At 48.1% G+C, this 24,394-nt stretch overlaps 1 protein-coding gene across 3 annotated transcripts in view; it reads left to right on the top strand.

The window, feature by feature from the left end:
• Positions 1-24,394, top strand: part of Smarca4 (SWI/SNF related, matrix associated, actin dependent regulator of chromatin, subfamily a, member 4) — an 82,145-nt gene that overhangs the window by 30,677 nt on the left and 27,074 nt on the right. For all 3 annotated transcript variants that reach the window (XM_052188889.1, XM_052188887.1, XM_052188886.1), the window contains exons 14-22: positions 7,088-7,209; positions 10,572-10,722; positions 12,069-12,232; positions 17,155-17,221; positions 18,057-18,167; positions 19,389-19,631; positions 21,372-21,485; positions 21,980-22,087; positions 22,841-22,927. In XM_052188889.1, coding sequence (XP_052044849.1) covers positions 7,088-7,209; positions 10,572-10,722; positions 12,069-12,232; positions 17,155-17,221; positions 18,057-18,167; positions 19,389-19,631; positions 21,372-21,485; positions 21,980-22,087; positions 22,841-22,927 — 1,167 coding nt within the window. The remainder of the gene's footprint in view (positions 1-7,087; positions 7,210-10,571; positions 10,723-12,068; positions 12,233-17,154; positions 17,222-18,056; positions 18,168-19,388; positions 19,632-21,371; positions 21,486-21,979; positions 22,088-22,840; positions 22,928-24,394) is intronic.

Here is a 24,394-nt window from a genome sequence, read left to right as displayed (position 1 = left end):
TGTTTCAGGTAGGGCTTTGTTTTTTGCACATTCTGGCTTGAAGCTCAGACATGCATCCTCCTACCTTTGAATGCGAGTTATACCTGTTTACTACCATGCCCTGCAGAGAACACTTTGTTCTAATTTAAACAGCTTCATTGAGATGTAATTTACAAAAACTGGAAAGTGCAGTTGTTTCTTAGTTAACACTTGGAACTGTGGGTCAGCGCCTCACACTAGCCTTACAACAGCCTTTAAGCTGTCAGTGGCTGTCTGCTGTCCCTCTCCTTTATGCCCAGGAAGCCACAGAACTATTTTTTTGTTGTTTGTTTTTTTATTTCTTGTTGGATGAGTCTTCCTGTACAGCCCAGGCTAGCTTACAACTCAGCATCCTCTAACTTGAGTGTTGAGTGCTAGGGTTACAGCCATCACCCCATACCGGCTCACCCCTCTGCTTTCCCTCTCCAGATCAGCCATTTGTAGACATGCTGCAAATGGATTCCGGGCACCAGTGTGTGGCATGTTATCAAGGTTCATTCATGTGTTGTGTGTAGTAAGAACTTGTTCTTTTATTGCTGCATTGTGTTCCATTGTATAAATATAGCACATTTTGTTTACCTGCCCACCACCGGTTAACACTTGTGTCTCTGTCTTTACTATGAATTATTATGTTGTGAACATGTGCAAACATGGTTTGTGTGGACATATGTTTTCATTTTTCTTGGGTAGATGCCTAGCCGTGGGATTGCTGGGTCACGTGGTAAGTTTATGTTTACTTTCTAAGACTGCCCAACTGTTCTCCAAAGTGGCTGTACCATTTCACAGGTTCCAGTTTCTCCATGTCCTCACCAACACTTGGTATTGTCTGTCCTTTGCTTATTTTAGTGGGTGTGTGGTGGCATCTCACTTGGTTTTTGTTTGCATTATCCTCGTCTGAAGTGACGTTGAGCATCTTCATGTGCACATGCGCCATCCAGCCATCTTCCCCAATGGAAGTCTGTTCAAGTCTTGCCTGGTCTGACTGGGTTGCCATCCTAATGAGCTCTCAGCCCTTACCTACTCTAGACACACATCTCTGACCCAGTGTATAATTTGCAAATAACTTCTCCCAGTATATGCTTGGTTTTTTTCTTTCTTTCTTTCTTTCTTTCTTTCTTTCTTTCTTTCTTTCTTTCTTTCTTTCTTTCTTTCTTTCTCTCTCTCTCTCTCTCTCTCTCTCTCTCTCTCTCTCTCTCTCTCTGTGTGTGTGTGTGTGTGTGTATCTTGTATAACTGTGTAGGCACACATGGAACAATGTGTCTGTAGAAGTCAGGGACAGCCTGAGATGTCCATCCTCAGCTCTGCCTTGGCCTGGAGCTCTGTTTCAGCTGTGGACTACAGGCCGGCTGGCCCCTGTGCCTCTAGGGCCTCTTCTCTCTGCCTCCTGTCTCACCAGGAGCAGTGGGGTTGCAGACACGACACGCAGCACTGCACCTGGCGGTGTGTTGCTTCTGGAGACTGAACTTGGATCCTCACACTGGTGCAAGTGTACACTCACAGAGCCATCTCCCCAGCACCCAGCAAGTGTGTTATGATTTATAATTGCCTTTATCATTCTGTAGGGTCAGAGTGATCACTCCTCCTGTCTTCTTGATTTTGGATACTTTAGTGATTTGTTTCACTTTGTTGGTTGATCTAGGCTTAAATTATTGAAATAAGGCTTTTAGTTTTGGATATAAATAGTGTTTAAACTTATATGACTTTGGTTTTAAACTTACTGATTTTATTCATGTGTGTATGTCTTATGTCTGCTGCTGTCAGCAGGAACCAGAAAAGGGTATTGGATCCCCTGAAGCTGTAGTTGCAGGCAGTTATGAACTCCTGACATAGGTGCCAGGATTTGTACTCCCATCCTTTGGACAAGCGTTCTGTGCTCTTAACAGATGAGCCAGCTCTCTGCCCCTAAACCTAGACCTTTCGCATAGTCGCCCTTGGCTACATCTCATAAACTTTGGTTTTGAGGTATTTTCTTACTGTGTATCACTTAGGCTTGCCTTGAACTGTTAGGCCAGGATAGTCTCAAACTCTACATCTCCCTGCTTCAGCTTCCCAAGCATTGGTAACAACAGTTGCATGCCCTGACACCTGGCTTTTTTAACTCACCCCACTCCCCAAAACCTAAGCGTTGCACTTGCTTAGGTAAGCATTGCTGTGTGTCTCATAAATTTTAATGACTCTGGCTTGCTGTTTGTTTGTTAGTCTGGGGTGGGGTTGTTTGGTTTTTCTGTTGGTATTTTTGAGACAAGTTCTATTACATAGCTCTCACTGTATTAGAATTGACTTTGTAGCCCAGGCTGGGCTTGAACTCGGAAATCCACCTGCCTTTGTCCAGCATTTTTATTTTTGATACAGGGGTTGAAATAGGTTCTCACATAATCAAGGGAAGTACTCTATTCCACTGAGCACTGGCTTCAGCCCCTATTTTATATTTGTATATTTTTGACACTCACTAAAGTTTTATTGAAAACAAAAGTATTCACATATACACATGAGACACAAAGGGGATTCAAACCCAGAATCTTAATATTTTAATTTTGTTCTTATCCCATCTGAAATATGAAATAATATTTAAAACTTCTTCTAAACTCTGTTATCATGTGGGTGTGTGAAGGTCGCCATGTGTGCTGTGGGCATGTGGAGATGGAAGAACATCTTTCAGGAGTCAGATCTAGATCTCTTACTGTGGGTTTCAGAAATAATACTTGGGTTGTAGGATAGTGTAGCATTTGCAATACCATTGTGCTATTGGTTATTAATTTGTTTTCTTTCTGATTTTTCTTCTTTTCTCTGTGATGAATGTATGGAGAGGTGATAACATTTGAGGCAGTTTTGCTCTGTGTTCCAGGCTGTCTTGATCTCACAGCAATCCTCCAGCCAGAGTGTGGCTTTACCCTCCCTCCCTCCCTTTCCGTCTGTCTATTCTTCTTTCTTTCTTTCTTTCTTTCTTTCTTTCTTTCTTTCTTCCTTCCTTCCTTCCTTCCTTCCTTCCTTCCTTCCTTCCTTCCTTCCTTCCTTTCTTTCTTCCTTTCTCTTTTTCTTCCTTTCTCATGTATAGTCTTTTTCTGTTAAAATGGTTTTTGTTGTGTTTGGTTTGGAGTGGTAGGTTTTATTTTTGTTTTGTTTTAAGTTTGCTGACTTACCTTTTCTGTAAATGTTTGTTGGAGCTGTACATTTATTTAGTAATTTCTTTGTGATCACACAGATTTAGTAGGCATCTTACTCCATTACATATTTTTAAGTTGGTTTTGTTTGCTTGTTTGTTTTTCAAGACAGGTTTTCTCTCTGTAGCCCTAGCTGTCCTCACTCTGTATAGATCACATCTTAAACTCATAGAGATCCGCCCGCCTCTGCCTGTTAAGTGCTGGGATTAAAGGTGTGCACCACCACTGCCAGCTCAGTTGGATTTTATTTTTTTTGTGTGTGTGTGTGTGTTTTGGATTTGTTTTTTTTTCATGACAGGGTTTCTCTGTGTAGCCCTGGTTGTCCTAGAACTCACTCTGTAGACCATGCTGGCCTCGAACTCAGAAATCCTTCTACCTCTGCCTCCCAGAGTGCTGGGATTACAGCCGTGCACCACCACGCTTGGCTGTCAGTTGGATTTTTGAGATAAGGTCCTAATGGTTTAGCCACAGGGAATATGACACTGCAGTGATTATAAACCCATGATACTCCAGCCTCAGCTTCCTGAGTGCTGAGACTGACCACAGTATTAGTGTGTAGGCAGAGTCCTAAAGAGGGTATCACATAGTGCTATAGTCTCTTCAGGTGATGTTTCCCTGCATGGATTATCTGGTCGCATGTCCTTTTGGTTTTACGTGTTGTGTGGTAGTGGGTGTTTGTTTGGTTCCTTTTAAGTTTTGCTGGGATTGAGCCCAGGTCTTCATGTAGACAGGTAGCTGCTCTAACGCTGCTCCGCACCCCACAAAGTTTCTCTGCCAGCAACTGGTGCTCCTCAGTCTGTTTTTCTGGGGTATTTTTGTATTTCAGGACAACAGTTTAGTTGAATGTGTCAGTCTTGGTTGACTGTCCTGCTCCTCTGTCAGCAGTCTGAACATGTATTCTAACCCTGGCGAACTTTTACTTCATTTGTTTTTGTTTCTCTGTGTGCTTGTTGGTCTCTATTCAGGCATTTGTGCAGGTGCCTGCAGAAGCCAAGAGAGGGTAACTCATCCTCTGCAGCCGGAACTCCAGGCTGTTGTCAGTGGCATGGCTCGGCGGCTCGGAAAGGAACCTGGTTCTTCTGCAAGGGCGGGAGTATCTGCTCTTCCCTTCTCAGGACTCCTTGCAGCGTCTGTGGAGGGCCACCTTCTTTGTTACCTGACAGTTTAGTTTCCTTTGCCTTGTAGGTTATCTATCTGTCTTTGCCTTTTAATAGACTCCACACAAAGCTGTCTTGATGTTTATCCTTCTTGCTGTGTGGTCTTGTCTGTGAATTATTTTCATTTTGTCAGAGTAAGGAGTGGATAGATGAGATGGTTGTGCTTTGTGATTCCGTGTTCATTGACTTGAGCAAACGCCCACTCCCTCAATAGCCCTGTGCACACACTGTAGATACTCCTGTTGAACACCTTTGGCATCTATGAAGAGACGGGAGCAGCTGAGTGCCTTTTTTCCGTTTGTTTATTTGTTTATTTATTCATTTAGCTATTTGAATTTTTTTTTTTTTTGAGATAGGTTCTCACTATGTAGCCTTGGCTGGCTTAGAACTGGGTATTTAGACCAGAATGGCATCAATCTTAGACATCTCCCATTTAGGTCTTTGGAAGGATTATGACCCCTCCCTGTCCAGAACTATAGCTGTCTTTGTTGTTCTAGCAAACACCATGACCTAAAGGGTTTGGTGTGGAGGAAAGGGTTTATTTGACCTTACAACTCCCAGGCCACAACCCATTACTAAGGAAATTGAGGGTGGGAGCTGGAGGACTGAAGCAGGACTGCAGAAGATCCCTGTTTACTGGTTTGCTTCCACACTCCTGTTCAGAGCCACCTCATGCCACCTGTCCTCAGGGTGGCATGACCCACAGTGCCTGAGCCCTTCCACATCAATCAGTAATGAAGAAAACTACCCCACAGACATGGATGGCCACAGGCCAGTCTGATATCACCCCAGTTGATATCTTTTCCCACCTCGACTCGAGTTGTCAGGTTGTCCCAAGCTAACCAGGACAGTGGCAGATGTCTAAGGGATGGTATCCCTGAGTTCATTCTAGGAACTCTTGCTTGCTTTGTGGTGGGTACAGCCACTTTTGACTTGGCTCACTTTATTTTCCTAGTTCAATTACTTGTTCCCTATAAAAAGACCCTGTTTCTCTGTCACTTACAAGTGATGAATCCTGTAATAATGTGGCAGAAATTATATGCAAGCAGTAGAGCCAGTAAGCAGTTTGTGTCCTGCCGTGGCTCTGTACACAAGGGAGTGTATTCCAGAAAAAGGCTGGTTTATGTGTGCTTAAGACAGTGTATTCCCCCTTTGGTTTCTCTGCGTGTGTGCTCCACCAGTGACATGCACATCTTCACAGGCAGTAGCATGGACCAGCACCTTGGCTGAGATTGTCACCATTTTCCCCCTGAGGTAGGCAGGGCCCCCACTGCTGCCAAATCTTGGAAATTCTCTCAAACATAGATCTGGCCACCCATCCTCAGTATGCCAGGTAAAAGTCCCACGTCAAAACTGAAAAGAAAAAAAGGATATATTCAATTTGTCTTCCTTCAGAAGAGGGATAAGAGAACCAGGAACTCCCTCAAATCTGTCTTCAGGATCTGACATGAGATGAGAGTTTATAGGACCAAGATTGTGCACATTGATCAGTGCCTATCAAGGTGTGGTCCCACCCACCACTGACCCATCTTTGTCTGGGTTTCAGCCTCATCCTGTCAGGTGATCTGACAATTATTAGAATTGATTCGGATCTCTTTCTGAGAGACATTGCTCTGTGACTGTTTCCTTCTAGGGTGAGATTTCTAGGAAAATTCCCATTTCTTTGGAGTCTGTTGTTTCAGTAGTTAAATAGATTAGAGACATAAGTATTTGTTTTGTTTTGAGACTATCTTTATTTCTACCAGACTGGTTGCAGAACCTGTTACCCTTGTCTGCCTCCGTGGCTCCCAACCACAACAGACTTCATCAATTTTTTCAATCTTGTTCACTTTGTATCTTCTGGAAAGAGAATCTCCTGACCTCCGTTAGCGGTTTGCTTCATTAGATAGCTGCTGCTTCTCTGCATTTGTTGATGAGAGCAACCTCCTTGTTCCCCATAATCTGGAATTGTGTTGCATGGTGTGGGGAAAACTTGTCAAAGTTTGATTAGAACTGTTTAACAGTTATGAGAAAACACATTTTGTGCCATTGTGGTTGAACTGTGCCACGTGTTAGGCAAATACCTTCTCACTGAGCTATATTCCTGGCTGTTAATTTTTAATCAAGACAAGATCCAACTACATTGCTAGATTACTCAAATTATAATCTGTATTCCTCAGGTCCCTGGTAAGCTTGGGTTAGAGCCATGTGGTAGTTGTTACATACGGAATTTAAAAGTCACTTCAGCAATTCTATGATAGTTGAGAAGAATCTACAGTGAGCCTGTAAGGTTCATTTAGGAGAACAAGAGTGCTCAGTACTGGAAAATGTATTCCTGTGTATTTGTTGAACATGATCTGTACAATTCCAATGTCACCTGCTCAATAAATGCAGGGAGGCCCTTTAAGGAGATAATGTTCCTTCAGCGTCCTGGGAAGGCTGTGGAAGCTAAGATGCCTGTTGTCTCTGGATGAGCAGAAGCTGGAGGAAAAGCACAGGCGCTTTAGGGAAGTCAGCTGTGAACCTGGGACACTGTTTGAGAGGGCGAACGTGTAGGTGGGCGGCTGCTTTGGAGAACAGCAGCTGAGAGATGCCCAAGATACCCTTGCAGAGGACATGCAGTCTGCTAGGGCAACTCAGGCATTCACCCAGCAGTTCTACGGGAAGGGCAGTAAGAGGCAGACACCACTGCAGAGGAAGGAGCATCTCTTCCCTGGGATTGCTAGGAAACAACACTAGGGAACCAAGATGACATGGCACCTCTCTTGGTAGGAGGAGGAAGAGGAGCAGCCTCAGCCTGCACAGCCCCCTACACTGCCTGTGGAAGAAAAGAAGAAGATTCCAGACCCAGACAGCGATGATGTCTCTGAGGTGGACGCTCGACACATTATTGAGTAAGGGGTCCCCATATGTCCTCATCAGTTAGCTCTCTTTAAAGTGGCACCAGAGTCCCAGGTCTTTCCCAAGTCATGGTGCTTTGTGTCTGTCTTCCTGTATAGCCCAGAGTGGTCTCAGGCTTGAGATTGTCCTCTCCCTGGGTGGCATCCACAGTCTTGACACAGCCACTGGAGGGCCACATTGATTCCTACAGACTTCATTTGTCTGTAGCGACTGACATAGAAAATGATTCCTTGCTCATCACAAGCTTTTCAAGTGCGGCTGGGCAACAACCCAGGCCCACCCACCCGTCTACCCTTGTCCCCAGCAGCCTTCTTGCTGTTTCCTCCAAGAAGCAGCCTGTGTCTGGTCCTGTGTCCACTTCCAGAGAGACTGGCTGCATTCGCTTTCCTTTCTGTTTTGTTTGCACACACATGTCCAGGCATTGCAGTGTGTGTGGCTTCTCGCCCAGCTCCGTCCAGGAGCTGGCCGCCGTCTGCAGAAGCGATGTCTCTGTTCTCACTCAGCCCTGTGCTGTGCCTGCAGCTTCTCAGTTTCCTCTGGAAACCACAGTTAAAAAGTACTGTGTCGATTTGATCTTTGTGGTAAGAAGATGGTGGGAAACCATTATAGAGAAATAAGAGAAAGACTTGAGTTAGTGAAATCTGAAAACCCGAAATCTGAAAATCCAAAATCTGAAGTGCTTCAAATTACAAATGTTTCTAATCACAGCAGTTTTTATTTTCTGATTGGGAATTGTGACATTAAGATCTCTATAAGCCGGGCAGTGGTGGCGCACGCCTGTAATCCCAGCACTCTGGGAGGCAGAGGCAGGCAGATTTCTGAGTTCGAGGCCAGCCTGGTCTACAGAGTGAGTTCCAGGACAGCCAGGGCTACAAAGAGAAACCCTGTCTTGAAAAAACCAAATCCAAAAAACAAAAACAAACCAAAACAAAAATCTGTATAGATAGTCTACCAACTGAAAAACTGCAAAATCTCAAACACATAAGAATTTCAGACAAGAATGTGCAACTTGGTGGTAGCCCATGTCTTTAATCCCAGCAGTCCAATGTCTGCCTGGTCTACAGAGTGAGTTCCAGGACATCCAGGGCTACAGAGAAACCTCTCTCAGAAAACAAAACAAAAAAATAGTCAGCTGTGGCGGCTAGAGAGAGATGGTTTAAAGGTTAATGGCACTTACTGCCTTTGCAGAGGCCCTGGAGGCCCTGGGTTCAGTTCCCAGCACCTACATCACATGATGACTTTAACCATCTGTAACTCTAGCTCCAGGGAATCCTCTGACTCCCATGGGTACCACACACACACATAGTGTGCATGCATACATGCCTGCAAATATTTGTACACATAAAATAGGTGAATCTTTAAAAAAACGAAAAAAGAAATGTTGACTGCTGGATTAAAACACATGCACACCAGTGCCTGATTTTGGTTTTGTTTTATTTTTTAATTTTTTAAAGATTTATTATTATATGTAAGTACACTGCAACTGTCTTCAGACACCCCAGAAGAGGGCGTCAGATCTCATTACAGATGGTTGTGAGCCACCATGTGGTTGCTGGGATTTGAACTCACAACCTCCAGAAGAGCAGTCAGTGCTCTTAACCGCTGAGCCATCTCTCCAGCCATTTTTTTTTTTTTTTTTTTTTGTAAATTTTAAGATTGTATCTCATTCTACAGCCTACGCTGGTTTCCCTAACCCTAATCCTAACCCTTACCCCCTAATTTAGAGGCTGTGTGTCACTGGAACCAAGCCATGATGACGGAAAACTTCTAGTGCTGAGCTGCTCAGCTTTGGACAGTTGGCACTGTGGACATTAGGGTTTGTCCATTCCTCCCTGGGGTGGACAGAGCGGCCTTGTGTGCTTCACAGAATATATGGCGTCTCTAGGGCTCACCCAGTGAACACTGCAGCCAATTTACTTCCTGAATGCCGGAGTTACGTGTGAATGTAACCATGCCACACAGTTTAAATGACTTTTTAAATGGGAAACAAACAGCCATTAATATGGCTTCTCTGGTAAAGGCACCGCCAGTCCTTAACAACCTGAGTTCAATTACCAAAAACCCATATAGTCAGTGACACACGCATGTATCCCCTATATGCCGTTAAATTTATAATTGTTAGAAAAAGAGAGGCTTTGCTGGGCAGTAATTGTGCATGCCTTTAATCCCAGCACTCGGGAGTCAGAGGCCTGCAGATTTCTGAGTTCAAGGTCAGCTTGGTCTATAGAGCAAGTTTCAGGACACCCAGCGCTATACAGAGAAACCCTGTCTGGAAAAAAAAGGAAGGGAAGGAGGGAGAGAGGGAGGGAGGAAGGGTGGGTCTGAAGAGCTGGCTTAGCACACACCACTCTTCAGAGAGAGGTACTTGGTTCCCAGTACCAGTGCCGACTGGTTCACAGTTGTCTGTAACTTCAGCTCCAGGGGATCCAGTACTCTGGTTTGACCTTTGAGGGCACCTTACTCATGAACACAGTACCTTCTGCCACATAGACACATAATTAAAAGTCATATCTTTTAAAAAAAGAAAAAACAGTTATTGAGCCAGGAATGAAGTAGATTCCTGTAATTCCAGTGCTTAGGAGGTAGAGGCCAGATTCAAGGCCAGTGTGGTCTGTGTAGCTAGTTTTAGACCATTCCTGCCATAACAAGGAAGACTCTGGCTTTGAAATAAAAGTAGAAGGTGAAGGGCCGGTGAGCTGGCTCTGCTGGCAATGACGTTGATGTCGATGCCAAGCCTGGTAACCTGAATTTGGTCCCCAGAGTCCACACAGCAGAAGCAAAGAACCAACTTTGACTCCCATGTATCTGTAGTGGCACGCGTACACTCTTACTTACACACAAATAAATGATGTTTTAAAACCTCAGAAGGTTAAAGTGTAGAAAAAAATTCTTGAGTCAGGTCCTGAAATGTGTGGCTTTAGGCAGGAGAATGGCAGATTCAGGGCCAACCAGGCCTACATATTAAGACCCTGCCTTAAGATTAGGATAATCTTGAAAAGCAGCAGCAAGGTGAGCCGAGGCTGTGTCTCAGCAGCGCCCAGTCACAGGCAGTGCTGCTGTCTGTGCAGCTCTGTGTGCCAGGTGAGCCGTTGCTCTTCAGTGCCAGTGCCTTCTGTCATGGGGAGTGGCAGGGCCCATGCCAGCCCGTGTTGATGGGCTTGGGACCTATGTCATCTCAGGGGCGATTGTCTGGTCTTTCATGGGTTAGAATTAGCTGCTGCCTGTGCTGTGGGTCCCACCTCTGCCCCCTGCAGTGTCTAAGTCCCAGGCAGAGGCAGCTGACGCAAGCCAGTGGCAGCACCTTGTCACAGACAGGAGCCTGTGTCCTCATGCAGCATGTGTGTGCTCCCTCCAGGAACGCCAAGCAAGATGTGGACGATGAGTACGGCGTGTCCCAGGCCCTAGCTCGTGGCCTGCAGTCCTACTATGCCGTGGCCCATGCAGTCACAGAGAGAGTAGATAAGCAGTCGGCCCTCATGGTCAATGGTGTCCTCAAACAGTACCAGGTAAGACGAGCGGCAGCTGGGGTCCAGGTGGCTGGTGGTTGGACTTAGGCAACACTTTTCTTAAAGAGCCACAATTTTTGCATCTGGTTTTGGTTTTGTCTTCTCTGAGACAGGGTCTCACAGTGTATTCGAGGATGGCTTCGAACTCACTATGTAGACCAAACTGGCCTCAAACTAAGCAGAGATTCATTTATCTCTACCTGATAAAAGATGTATACTGCACCCAACTAGTTTCCTCATGCAATGCAGCTGTGGTGAAGTATGCTGGCTACCAGAAGGCATTAAAGCTTCAGTAATCTGCCAGGTGCCAGGCATGGGCGCATTGTATGCGCAGAGGACTTAGGTACCTCAGAGAGCCTCTCTGTACAGGCATGGGCCGCACACGGATGCTCTGTACCATGAGTCAGATCTGAAGTTATCTGGAACTCTGACTTTCTTTTGGGAGCACAGGAATGGCCCTACCTTTTTTCTATGAGGGTGAAAAGACCACGGCTCTGCTCCCCACTTGACTGGGAACATTTCCTTTTCCATGTTCTCAGGAGGCAGAGCTAGGCAGATCTCTTGATTCCAGGACAACCAGCGCTATACAGAGAAACCCGGTCTCTAATTAGTTAATTAGTTAATTAAATGAACCAAATCAGAATTCAGATCTCTAGAACTGGCATGAAAGCGAGGCAGGTAATAGGACTTCCTGTAATCCCAGCACTCGAGGTAGAGACAGCATGCCCAGGCAAGCTGGCTAGCTAAACTTACCAGATATAGAGCTCTGGGTTCAGTGAGAGATCCTGCCTCAGTGAATATTGAGGAAATTGGGAGCGATCAAGGAACACTGATAAACAACACCCAGCCTCCACATACATATGGACATGCATACATGGCCTGACACAGTGTGCAGTGAGGGTTGGGTTAGTGTTTACACGAGTACAGTACATGGTGCAGAAGAGATGCAGTCTGTAGCAAAGGCAAGAAGACAGGAGAGCCGGCTCCCTGCTGCAGCTGTCTGTGCTCAGCTAGCAGAGTGGGGCATGGAGAGGCTGTAGTGCTTTAAAGGTGTTTCTGTCGGGAACACATCAGGAAACATGTAGTCATGTTCTTTTCATAGCTCTTACGTTACTGTCAGGTGATAGTAAATGCTGTTACAGTGCTTTCATTTAAAAATAAGTAAATAAAGCAAAAATATTATATAGAGTCATTCCTAGCACAGTCCCCTGTGATTTCTCAGTAAGTTTGGCTGGGAGTAAGGACACCAGGAAAACTGGGGTAATCCAGGACACAGGACCTTGTATGGTAGCCACAGATAACGTATTTGTTGTGAGAACTTGGTCCTTACATTTTTGCCCTTTCAGATCAAGGGTTTAGAGTGGCTGGTGTCCCTGTATAACAACAACCTGAATGGCATCCTGGCTGACGAGATGGGGCTGGGGAAGACCATCCAGACCATCGCGCTCATCACATACCTCATGGAGCACAAGCGCATCAACGGGCCCTTCCTCATCATCGTGCCTCTCTCGTACGTATGCGCCCCACTCCAGTCACAGCCTGGTTGCTGCGTGGGTTTCTTTTTTCTGCGGGACGGAAGTGGATTATCTGTAGACACAGGTTGGTCTAGAGCCTCTCTCTGACCACCTTGCGTTTTCTTCACATGTTCTTCGCATCATAGCTACCTTTTCTCTGTCTTTACTTGGTTGTTTCTTAAGTATAGAATAGCAGACATGTCTGCATTTGGGAGACACATCAACCCATTGCTGTCTGCTCTAGCTCTGAGGCAGTGTGCGGAGCCTACCCATAGGCCGGAGCTCATCTCTTACAGATTTCTTTAGTGGCTCCTTGCTCCTGCTGGGGGAATTGGTAGGGCTACTTTGGGCTCCGTTAAGCAAAGACTTGTATTCTCTTGCCTGTGTCCTCTTGTGTCATATTTCAGCTGGGTATGCACAGCACAGGTGACCACAGTGCTTCCACGTGTGTGGCACCTCATAGAGTACCGCACTCCCACTTCTGGCTTCCAGTAGCTTCTTGCTTTCAGCATTTCTGGAAATCTGTTGAATTAAAAAGCAAACCAGGGGGCTAGTGAGATGGCTCAGCAGGTAAGAGCACTGACTGCTCTTCCAAAGGTCCTGAGTTCAAATCCCAGCCACCACATGGTGGCTCACAACATCCGTGGTGAGATCTGACGCCCTCTTCTGGTGTGTCTGAAGACAGCTACAGTGTACTTACATATAGTAATAAATTTAAAAAAACAAAACAAAACCCATTACTGAAAAAAAAAACAAAAAACAAAAACAGTTCATCTGCCTCAGCTCTTCCTGTACTGGCTCTCATTGGCCTAACCTAGGTTACATTTCAGGCCCCAAATCAGTTCCTTGCACAGGGGCAGTCTATTCCTGCTGTCTCTGTGTGTGACTGGGCCGTATCCTAGAGCACAGTCCCTGAACTCACTACCATATGCTCATTCAGAGCCATTAGCCTCAAATCTTAGTCCCTTACCAGCTTGTCACATTTGAGACCAGGACATGAAGTTTGTTCTGGGTTAGGGTTTGTCTAAAGTCTCTTGGGTCGTGTCCACCTACTCCATGGGTCTGAGAGCTTCCTTTTTTCTTTTTTACATTTATCTACTTTTTACTTACTTCACATCCCACTCAAGCGACCCCCCTCCCCCCACCCATCACCCCCTACCCTATCCTTTCCCCTAATTCCTCCTCTCCTTCTCTGAGCAGGCAACCCCCATCCCCCATATCCCTCCACCCTGGCACTTTGAGTCTTTGCAAGGCTGAGTGCTTCTGCCCCCACTGAGACCAGACAAGGCAGCCCAGCCAGAAGAACATATCCCTCCAACAGGAAACGGCTTTTGGGCTAGTCCCTGCTCTAGTTGTTTGGGCCTCACATGAAAACCCAAGCTGCACATCCAATACATATGTGCGGGACGCCTGGGTCCAATATGTTCTTTGCTTAGTGGCTTAGTCTCTGAGAGTCTCAAGAGTCCAGGTTGGTCTTCCTGGTTTTTTTGTGTTTTGGGGGTGGTTGTTGTTCGATATAGCCTTGGCTGTCTTGGAACTTACTTTGTAGACCAGGCTGGCCTTGAACCCAGAGATCTACCTCTGCCTCCTAAGTGCTAGAATTACAGGTGTGCACCACCATTCCTGGCTTGGATTTCCCTTTATTAAATGTTTAGTAGTAGGCTCCCTGCTCTAGCTGATGCCCTATTTCTTCTGCTACTGGAGCCATCACAGCCACCACATGTCTCCATGGGTCCTCCATGGTCCCTTCTTCATATGCTCATTGGAGTTCTGCCACTAGGACAAGCTGCCTCCTTCTGTCATTTGCCTAATTCCTCACAGGAGGACTCATGCCTTTGTTCTCAGGTGACAGCAGCCACAGACTCCAGGAGAGGCCCCACCCCTTATCCCCCCCCCCCTCAGTTTCCCTTTGCTATGTCTCTTGTTCCTGTGGTGCAGTCACAGCTGAGGGCGGGTGCTGGGCAGATGTTGCAGAGCACACTTTAATCTTGTACGCGTTACTCTCTCCAGGCCCAGTACTTGTTCGGGCTTCGTGATGGCCTATCATGGTTCCTCCGTATTGACATAATTTTGACTTTGACACGTTTTTATTGTTATTTATATTTTAAGACAGCCGCTCACTATTTATCCCTGGCTGGCCTTGGGTTCAAGATTCTGCCTCAACTTTCTGAAAGCCTCTTCCCTATTTTTTGTTGGAGGTGTTGGGTTTTAGAATGCTAGGCAAGTATCCTGCCACTGCCCCATGCCCCAGGCCAGGGCTGACGTGTATCCCATCTGGGGCTCCTGCTCCATCTTCATTGTGGGCACCTTGAAGTTTTCTCATGGCTTGATGGTCCCTGTTGCTGTGGAAGTGAAGCGCCCTCCTCCTCCTCCGTTCTCGTCCACACCATGCCCGCAGCATCCCTCTGTGACCATGCTTCTCAGGCAGGGTCACTGCTGCATGCTTGTGGTTGTCTACTACGTTGTTGTATGGCGTGCTCATGACTGTGGAGCCCGTCCCTTTGACATTCCACATATTATCAGTAGTCACGTGTGTATCGTATGCTTCAGCCTGTCATTAGCACTGGCTTAGTTCTTTTGTTTGTCCATTGTTCTAATCTGGTGTCCTGTCTGCCATCCCTATCCCTGTAGCCAGTTCCAGCCGAGGTTAGAGCACTTTTGCTTTTCCAGCTCATTTCTCCTGCTACCTCTTCCCCATTCCCTGCCCCATTTCTGGATCAGCTCCTTCCCTAAGGAGCCCCTATGTTAAAAACTATACTGCATACTCAGGAGGCTGAGGCAGAAGGATTTTTACAAGATTGAGGCCAACCTGGGCAGCATGATGTTCCAAGCTTGTCTGAGATATAAAATGAGGCCCTATTTTAAGAAACAAAAGAGGAAGCTAGAGGGATGGCTCAGAGGACCAGAGTTCAGTGCCCAATACCTAAGTGAGACTGCTTCCAGCTGCATGGAACTGTCGATATAGGACAGCAGGTGCTTTCCTCTGCTCTGTCTGTCTGTCTGTCTGTCTCCTGGTGTCCTCAGCAGCAACTGATAGCGGTGGGAACCCGTCTCAGTTACTTTACTGTTGGCTGTGACAAAAACACCATGACCAAGGCAACTTGTAAAAGAAAGCATTTAATTTGGCTTAGGATTTCAGAGGGTTAGAGTTTATGGTGGCAGGGACACCTGAGAACTCATGTATTAATTCACAAGCACAAGGTTCAGAAAGACACTGGAAATAATGTGGGCTTTTGAAATGTCAAAGCCCACACCTCTAGGTATACAAGAGTGTGTAAGGTATGTAAGAGTGACACTTTTTCCGACAGACCACACCTCCTAGTCCTTCCCAAATAGTTCCAGCTACTGAGTCCAAATACTCAAATACATGTTCCTATGGGGCCATGGTCATTCAAACCGCCACAGCTTTGCATTGTCATGGTTAGAGAGCTCCTTGCTGCCTCCTCAGTGGGTGTGACACAGGACACTAGACCTACAGCCTTTTCTCGTGATTCCTGTCCAGACATGTGTTCACGCTGTTCATCCCACCCCTCCTGCTAGAAGCACTCCCTGCGCCCTAGGGAGTGTCTTAGTGTTCAGTATCCAGCAGTCCCATCCTGCCTGATCTTCTTGTATCTGCCCCGATCCCCAGGCTCATGCTAGCTTGCTGCAAGTCTTCATATCCCTCACGCCTTCCTTCTCATGCCTCTCTTGTGCTTCCGCCATGCTCTGCAGTAGCAATAATACCAAGTAGCTCAGCCCCAGAGTCTGATGGTGCTCCCTAGGGGCATCCCTAGAGCTAGGCAGAGGGTAAGCCCAGGAGCACGCAGTGCTTCAGGCATCCAAGTGGTCTCTTATTTTCCTGCTCTTTCTCTCTCTGTCTTTCTCTCCTTCTTTCTTCCTTTCTTTCTTCCTTCCTTCCTTCCTTTCTTTTATTAGTTAATTTTTAAGACAGAGTTTCTCTGTGTGGCTCCAGCTGTTCTGGAACTCACTTTGTAAACCAGGCTGTCCTCGAACTGAGATCTGCCTGTGTCTGCCCTTTGAGTGCTGGGATTAAAGGCGTGTGCTACTACCACCTTTTAAGTGTTGGTCTCATTTACTCGTAGTGACAGCCTATGGGTGTAAAGTGATTATACCGTCTCTATGATCTCACTCGGATGGCCAAAAGGGTGGCCAGTGTGATGTCAGCAACTTGAACTCTCATTAGATGGGATTCTGTGTAGCAGTAGCCAGAAAGTTTCTGGGAAGAAAATCAAGAATGGGGAGGAGGCGCCATCTTGAGCCATAGCCACTTCTCTCCCTGCTCAGCTTACCAGGGCTCTCCAAGGGGGAAGGCTCTGGTCCTCAAGACCTGCCCTGAGACAGGCCTTGGCTCTGGCCCTCCCCTGTGTTCCTGGTCTCTGCTTACTTCCTGCTCTCCCCCTTCTAGTTCTTTTATAGCTTCCATTTCCAATCCAAGGTGGTCACAGGATCAAATGTCTCTTGCACTCCTGTGTGTTGAGGCCCTGGTTGGCACTGGGAGGCCACATGTGCTGAGCTCATCTGTGCTATGTTACATCTTCCCTCACCAAGGGCCTGGGAATCCCACTAGGGCTGGCTGCCTATGACCTCTGCCCTGTGCCAGCTGCGCCAGTGCCATCTTTGTGTATGCCTTCCCACCTGGAGCAGGGTGTCTTTCCTCTTTGGGTGTGCCACTCCCAGCCCTCCTCACTCCTGGGCACAGAGCTCCCAGTGGACACATAGAGTTCACTGTGGCAGTTCTAAGGACATCTACATGGAGACTGGGTGGGGAGGGGAGGTATGGGGTGAGGAACAGTCAGGGTGGATAGGATTGTGGGTGGGGAGAAAAAATTTGTAATAAAAAGAAAAAAGAAGACCAGGCCTGCTCACTTCACTATTGCTTAGCAGAGAACATGACTGTCCATTCCTTTCCCTTCAGGACGCTGTCAAACTGGGCATATGAATTTGACAAGTGGGCCCCCTCTGTGGTGAAGGTTTCCTACAAGGTATGTTGTCACAGGCTAAAGAAGTGTCCTCCAACTTGTTAAGACACCGTCTTGACCAAGGAAGGTGAAGGTGCATCAAAAGAAAAGCCAGTGTGTGTCAGAGGCAGGAGACTCCTCAGCCTGGTGCTCAGGGGTGCACAGGTGGGCTAATGTAGAATGTGGACTTGATTATTGTGAGGCATACTTTTTTTAAAAACATCAAAATCAGATGTTTCATTTGTGGAACATTGTTTGAACAATATATATCTTGTATGAGGACAGAATGAGCATGGCCCCTTGGTGTGTCCTGACGCTGGGTGGCAAGCATCAGGCCCGATTCAGACACCTACTCAGTGTGTTAGGAAGAGGCTTGTAGCCCCCAGGTGTGGGATCGGAAACTGAGGTCAAGTGGCCCAGTGCTTCCCACTGCTTTCTTCTGCCTCGGGCTCTTTATCCTGTGCCTGACCTGTGTGCAAGAGCTTGATGTGTCTAGAAAGTGGTCATGGAGGAGACTGGGGACTAGAATGAGGAAGGACCAGGCAGTGAGGAGAAGCTTACGTGATTATGTTGGCATTGCCAGGTAAAGAAGGGGCCTGTCTCCCAGGGTAGAGGCTCAAGCTTGGGGCCTAGGAAGAGGGACATTGATCAGACCCTGGAATGTGGCTGAGGATGGTGCAGGCCACACAGTTTGCCAGGGTGTCCTATGTCCGCCCTGTCCTGCAGCTGGCAGTGTACAGGCTCGGCCAGGGCATGATGGAACTTTGCCCACTGTATCCAGGCTGCCGCTGCAAGGACCAGCTTTATTCTTCAGGAACACTGGTCGTAAGTTAGGACTGTTTCCATCCTGTCTCTACAGGGCTCTCCAGCGGCAAGACGAGCTTTCGTGCCTCAGCTTCGCAGCGGAAAGTTCAATGTCTTACTGACCACCTATGAATATATCATCAAGGACAAGCATATCCTGGCCAAGGTAGCAAGCGTGTCTTCATGTTACACACAACAGGCCTAGGGCGCAGGTGATCTGAGGATCTTGATGCCTGATGTCATAGCCCCTTGCAGTGACCCGTCAGTACTCTGTGTGTGTAACAAAGCACAGCTGGCATGCATGTGTGTAAGGCAGGCCATGCCCCCCACCCATCTCCCAGGGCCTCTGTGCAGAGAGACAGTGTTTCCTGACCATGAGTGACCTATCAGGTTGAGACAAGGCCTTGTATATGGTCCTGATGGGCCTCTCCCTGGGGTTGGGCCCAGGGAACATTGACTGTGGGTTCTGGAGGACCCTTGTAGAAGCAATTAAGGATGAGCAGTGAGTGGGTGCTGGGCCGCAATGGGGCCCCTGTCCATGGAGGCCATGGGCCTCCCTGATATTATTGAGAACTGTATGGTGGGAAGTTACCCGATAGCGTGCCCATGCGTCGTTTCCTAGTGTGGCCTGGGATGGAAGCTGTGGGGCAGGTTGGGTCCCCTGGGCTGGTGTTCCAGCAGAGTGTTAAAGAACTCACGTGAGGATGGAGCCCTCCTTTATAGTCACATGTGCCTCCACAATGCTTCACAATGTGCGCTCACTGCAGGTCCCTGGCTGACAGCTGAGTATACCGAGGTCCCAGGAGTTGGCCACAGCCTAGTCTCTACATATAGGCCATCCATCCACGGGGCACCACTTGTATGTAGTGCAGTACAAATCCAATCCACCCCGAGTCGCCCTAAGAACACACTTGCTTGCCGGCAGTGATTCACACGAGCTTTTGTGTCTTCAAATGGACAAGCCTGTTCTGAAAGATGGAAGTCCTTTCGGTCATAGGAGACCTAACTGGGAATTCTGGGGCTCCTACCTAAAGCCTAACATTGTCTGTCCTTGTACTTGGTCACTGGCAGACTCTGGGGAAGAAAGGCCTGGCACTGCCCCTTCCTGGAAGCCACAGTCACATTGCTTGTAATGCCAGCTGCTGCACAAACCATGCGCTGCTGCTTGTGGCCAGCGCTCCAGCTTCCTCCTGGGTGTGCTGAGCCCTGCCTCCTGGTGTTGTTTTAAAGCCAGAGTACTTTTTACCCCATACCTCTGACAGTGTAGCCTGGGTTCAGCTCCTCACCCGTTTGTCTCCATTTCATGGATTGGAGTTTGTATTTGGAGTTTCCTGCTGGACTCTGCAGCCCCGCTACCTCCTCTCATCACCTCTTCTTGGCCTTGCAGATCCGCTGGAAGTACATGATCGTGGATGAAGGCCACCGCATGAAAAACCACCACTGCAAGTTGACACAGGTCCTTAACACACACTACGTGGCCCCTCGGCGTCTGCTTCTCACAGGCACACCACTGCAGAACAAGCTACCTGAGCTCTGGGCACTGCTGAACTTCCTGCTTCCTACTATCTTCAAGAGCTGCAGCACCTTCGAGCAGTGGTTCAATGCACCCTTCGCCATGACTGGAGAGAAGGTGAGCGTGTTCAGGGTGGAAAGTGGCCCCTGAGGAGCCTGCCCAGGCTCAGCCACCCTGGGACTGAGCATGTGTGCCTGCTGGCCACACCACAGCAGAGTCTGCTGTCAGAGCAAGCAGTCCCCGAGACTTCAGCAGGGCAGAAACCAGATGTCCCTGTGGGAACATGGCTCCTGCACCAGGACCCCGTGTTGCCATTGAGAGCATCAGGGAGCTGAGAAAGTTTGGTTAACACACCTGCGGGCTAGGCTTCGACATTGTTTATAAAGAGCTCCGGTTAGCATCTTGTACAGGCGCTATGTGGGCCTGAGCCAAGAGCCATGGTCTCCATCTGCTGTGAGCACAGGTCTCCCTGGGGAAGAGTCGGAACTCCTAGTCCACAGTCCTGGTGTTGGTGGGGTTTGAAGCATGCCATATGCATTGTGAAGAGGTTAAACAACTAGCCTGTGAACCTGGGCAGAGCCCAGGGCTTGATGACGGCTGGTGCTTGTTCCCCTTCACGCCTCCTCGGATCTTAGAAAGGTATCCATGGCTCTCATCCACAAGCCCCATCCTCCCTGAGGCATGCTGAGGCAACAATCGCTGGGAAAGGGACATAGATGTCTTCTCAATCCATGTGAGGCAGGAGGCTCGGCCCTGAGGCTCCATTCCCAGAGCCTGATCCCATAGCTACATCTATGCTTCTGTTCCTCCATTCTGCAGCTCTGAAAGGGATAACCAGAGTGCAGAGGAAAGAAAGCTCAGGCCCAGGCCTTCTTAGTTGCCTCTCTCCTGGTTTTCACTTCAGTGGAGCTCTCGGAGGTGGGTTTGACAACACAGAGGGCAGATCGCTGAGGCCAGCCAGGGGTACACATACAGAGAAACCTGCATAGAAAAACCAATCCATCAGTCAGTCAAATAAAAATCAATGGATCCCTGGCTAACAAGATAGCTCAGCAACTAAGAGCTCTTGCCGCCAGTCCTGCTGATTTGAGTTTGAATCCCAAGACCCAGAGTGGAATATGAACCAACTGTGACCTCTTCAGGGTGTATCCACCCTCAAACACACACAAATAAACAAACAAACAAAAAAAACAGTTTCTTTTTTGTTTGTTTGTTTCTTTGTTTGTTTGGATTTGGTTTTTTCAAGACAGGGTTCCTTTGTATAGCCCTGGCTGTCCTGGAACTCACTCTGTAGACCAGGCTGGCCTCGAACTCAGAAATCCGCCTGCCTCTGCCTCCCAGAGTGCTGGGATTACAGGCCTGGACTGCTACCACTACCTGGCAACAAAAAACATTTTCAGTGCTAAACAGTGTAGCCTAGAAGCTGAAGAGTAGTACCCCGTGGTTAACAGTGTTTCTTGGGCAGTAATTCCTCTGAGGCGAGGAAAGGAAGATGTGTGTAGCCCCTGATGTCACAGCAGCCTTTGGCATTGATCAGACAAACTTATAATGCCCCAAGTTACCTGACTTTAGTCAGCTGATGCTGTGGTTGTAAACACCAAATTGATAATGCCAAAGGGAAACCCAGCAGCCAACTCAAGTGTCACATGTTCTTGTGATATCATGGGTTCAGGGTTAGGGTACTTGGCCATTAGGCATTTCATAAGTTACACAAAAGGCAGCAGATTTTCTGTTTCCCAAGGATGAGTGTTTTCCTCCCCTCCCGGAGTGTACGCAGGTACCTGATGTCAGCTGCTGTCTGACACAGCGGCCTTTCCCATGCCCTGCCTCACTCATAATTTACTATCTGCCTCCCAGGTGGACCTGAATGAGGAGGAGACCATCCTCATTATTCGTCGCCTCCACAAGGTGCTGCGGCCCTTCCTGCTGCGGCGGCTCAAGAAGGAAGTTGAAGCCCAGCTCCCTGAGAAGGTCAGTGTTGGCAAAAGCCACCGGTGCCATTTGCAGGGCTGTTCCCAGCGTGAGTGCAGTAAGGTGATCCTTCACTGGACCTGCTCCACAGAGTTGGAGTGGTCACTGACAACACTGCAGGAAAGCCAGGGCCTGTGTCAGAACCGAGCCGTGTCGCACTCGGGCCATGTCTTTGTCCCCAGACAGAGGCTGGGCTCAGGCTGGATCTGCTGAACGGTTTCAGTGGTGTGGGCCTCTACTCTCAGCACCCACACGTAGCTTGCCTCTCTGGTTCTCCTCACTGTTTATTTTCTGATAAGCTTTGGAAAGCCTTCCAGAATGTGGGCACCTTACCCATTTTGGCCCATTGTCTCCTCTTCCCAGATCTTCCTAGTTTGAGGACTCTTCCCTCATTCACAATGTCCTAATCAGAGTGCTGGTCACAAGGGTTCACTTGGTGACACAGGCAACCCAGTCTAAGCTTGTATGGCCTGAGAGTGTTCTTTGCTCCACAGGTAGAGTATGTCATCAAATGTGACATGTCAGCCCTGCAGCGTGTGCTCTACCGTCACATGCAGGCCAAAGGTGTGCTGCTGACTGATGGCTCCGAGAAGGACAAGAAGGTTTGTTCAGGCTCCTCTTTCCCTGGTTCATGATTGTCTAAAAGGGGAGGGCAGATCAAGAGCGCCACAGAATCGAAGGATTGAGCACCCCGCCCAGGATTGACACTTCACCTGGCCCTGGTCCCTCAGGCATTCAGACAGTCACAGCTGGGATGCTGGTTGTCCTCTGAGGACACTTACTGGGGTGCTGTCTGGATTTCCCTTGTTTGAGACACTGCCTTCCTCGTGACAGCAGGAGGCACAGGGCTGACCCAGAGTCGGAGTATAACTTGGGAGCTTTCCTTACCCAGCAGCCTCTCTGTCATGGCCTCTGCACCTTTCCTCTAGCTATTACTGAGGGCATCCCGACATTGGGAAGATGGGGAGGCCACCGCTCTCTTGGGAGTGCTCAAGAGTATTATCCTCCACATCCTGTAAGCAGGCCTGTCCTCCCGGGAAGTACCAGCCCCTGCCATCAGCCATAGCCTTAGGTGTGTCTCTGTTGTCCAGCCCCTTTCTCCTGGCTTCCCTTCTGCACAGATCACCACGCCCTTGTTGTAGCAGTATCTTCTGCTGCTCGCTGCTGCCTTCCACTCATCCCTTGTGCCAGTTCATCCCTTAGGACTTCTCAGAGACACCCCCTCCCCAAACACCACCACAGAGATAACCACCAGCTTGCTCTGGGCTCTTCTACCACCCTGCCCAATCCCTTGCCCACCTCCATCTTGCCCCAAAGGCAGGATTCCATTTTGACCATCTCTTGTGCCTTCGCAGGGCAAAGGTGGCACCAAGACACTGATGAACACTATCATGCAGCTGCGCAAGATCTGCAACCACCCCTACATGTTCCAGCACATCGAGGTGAGCACAGCCGGGCTGGCTCTGGGAGGACAGCCATGTGGCCTGTGGCCATGTGTGCACGCAGGTATAGGGAGAGGCTGATGCCCTCTAGTAACCTTGCCTGTCTAGACCTTGGAGCTCATTAGCTTTTTAGACATGACTGCTAATGTGCTCCACAGATTTGTTGTTGTTCACACAGCGCTGTGGTCACTCACCTCGGCCAGCAAGCCCGGCTTCTACCTAAGTGCTAAGTTTCCAACTCAGGTTGTCATGAGTACAGCAGGGCGGTGAGGGACAAAGAGATCTGTCTTCTTAGTCCTTAGGATATTTTTAAGAATGGCTAAGGAGCTGTGCACAGTAGACTACTTACTTAGTTCCAACACTCTGGAGGCCCACCCAAGTAGATCTCTGTGAGTTCCAGGACAGCCATGGCTATGTAGGAAGACCTTATATCAAACAAAACAACAGAAAAGGCAGCCAAACCTGGTGCACTCAGGAGGCAGAGGCAGGTGGATCTCTGAGTAAAGGCCAGCCTGGTCTACAGAGAAAGTTCTAGGACAGCCTGGGCTACACAGAGAATGGAAAGCCCTGTCGTAAAACAAGCAAACACAAAAGGCTTAAGGTATTCTCCCTAGCCTCGTCTCACACCTGTATCTGTTAAGTTTTCCTTTTGCTGGTATTTAGCCTGTGTATGTGGCGGATGCCCAGTGTAACCCCGGCCTGTGACAAGAAAGCACATGTCTGGCTTTGGGTGTGCACAGTTGAGCTGGTGTTTGGCAAACCCATCATGGGACTGAAAATGAAAGTCTCTAAAAGTGTTTTCTCAAGAGTCACCTCTGGGATGGAGAAATGACTCAAAGGTTAATAGAATTGTCTGTCCTTCCAGAGGTCCTGAGTTCAATTCCCAGCACCCACAAGGTGGCTCATGTCCATCTGCAATAGGATCTGGCCTGTAGACATACATGGAGACAGAACACTGTATGAATGAATGAATGAAATGAATGAATGAATGAATGAATGAATCTTAAGTCACCTTTTAGTTATTTTCTGTGCGTTTGGGGAGCCCTCCTTTGGGAAGTATTCCCCCTCCTGAGATTACACATGTCTCTGTCAGGGTTTCCTACCCCCATGTTAGGAAGTGCTGCCATGGACGATGTCAGTCAAGTCTGTGAGCACAGCCCACAGGCATCATCAGTAACTGCTTTTGGAGAATCTGGACTCTTCCCCAAAAAAGCAAGCATGTGTTTGTATTCTTAGTGACAGTTTCAGGGTCACTCACGACCTCTGATATCTTAGCGTTACATTTCACAGTGGTCTGAGGAGTTCACATTGGTGTCTAATGTCACATGGTCTTCTTCCCATCCTTCACAGGAAAAGCATGAGGGTGGGCATTGGTGCACTGAGTCTAATCTGGACATCCACATCTGGACTCTGTGCCACTGCAGGCCACAAATACCTACCAGTGTGACCTCCCAGTCCTCTGCAGTA

The sequence above is a fragment of the Apodemus sylvaticus genome, chromosome 7, assembly GCF_947179515.1.
Source record: "Apodemus sylvaticus chromosome 7, mApoSyl1.1, whole genome shotgun sequence".
NCBI lineage: Eukaryota > Metazoa > Chordata > Mammalia > Rodentia > Muridae > Apodemus > Apodemus sylvaticus.
Note: the sequence above shows the minus strand (reverse complement) of the source record. Positions and strands in the feature narration are given on the sequence as shown.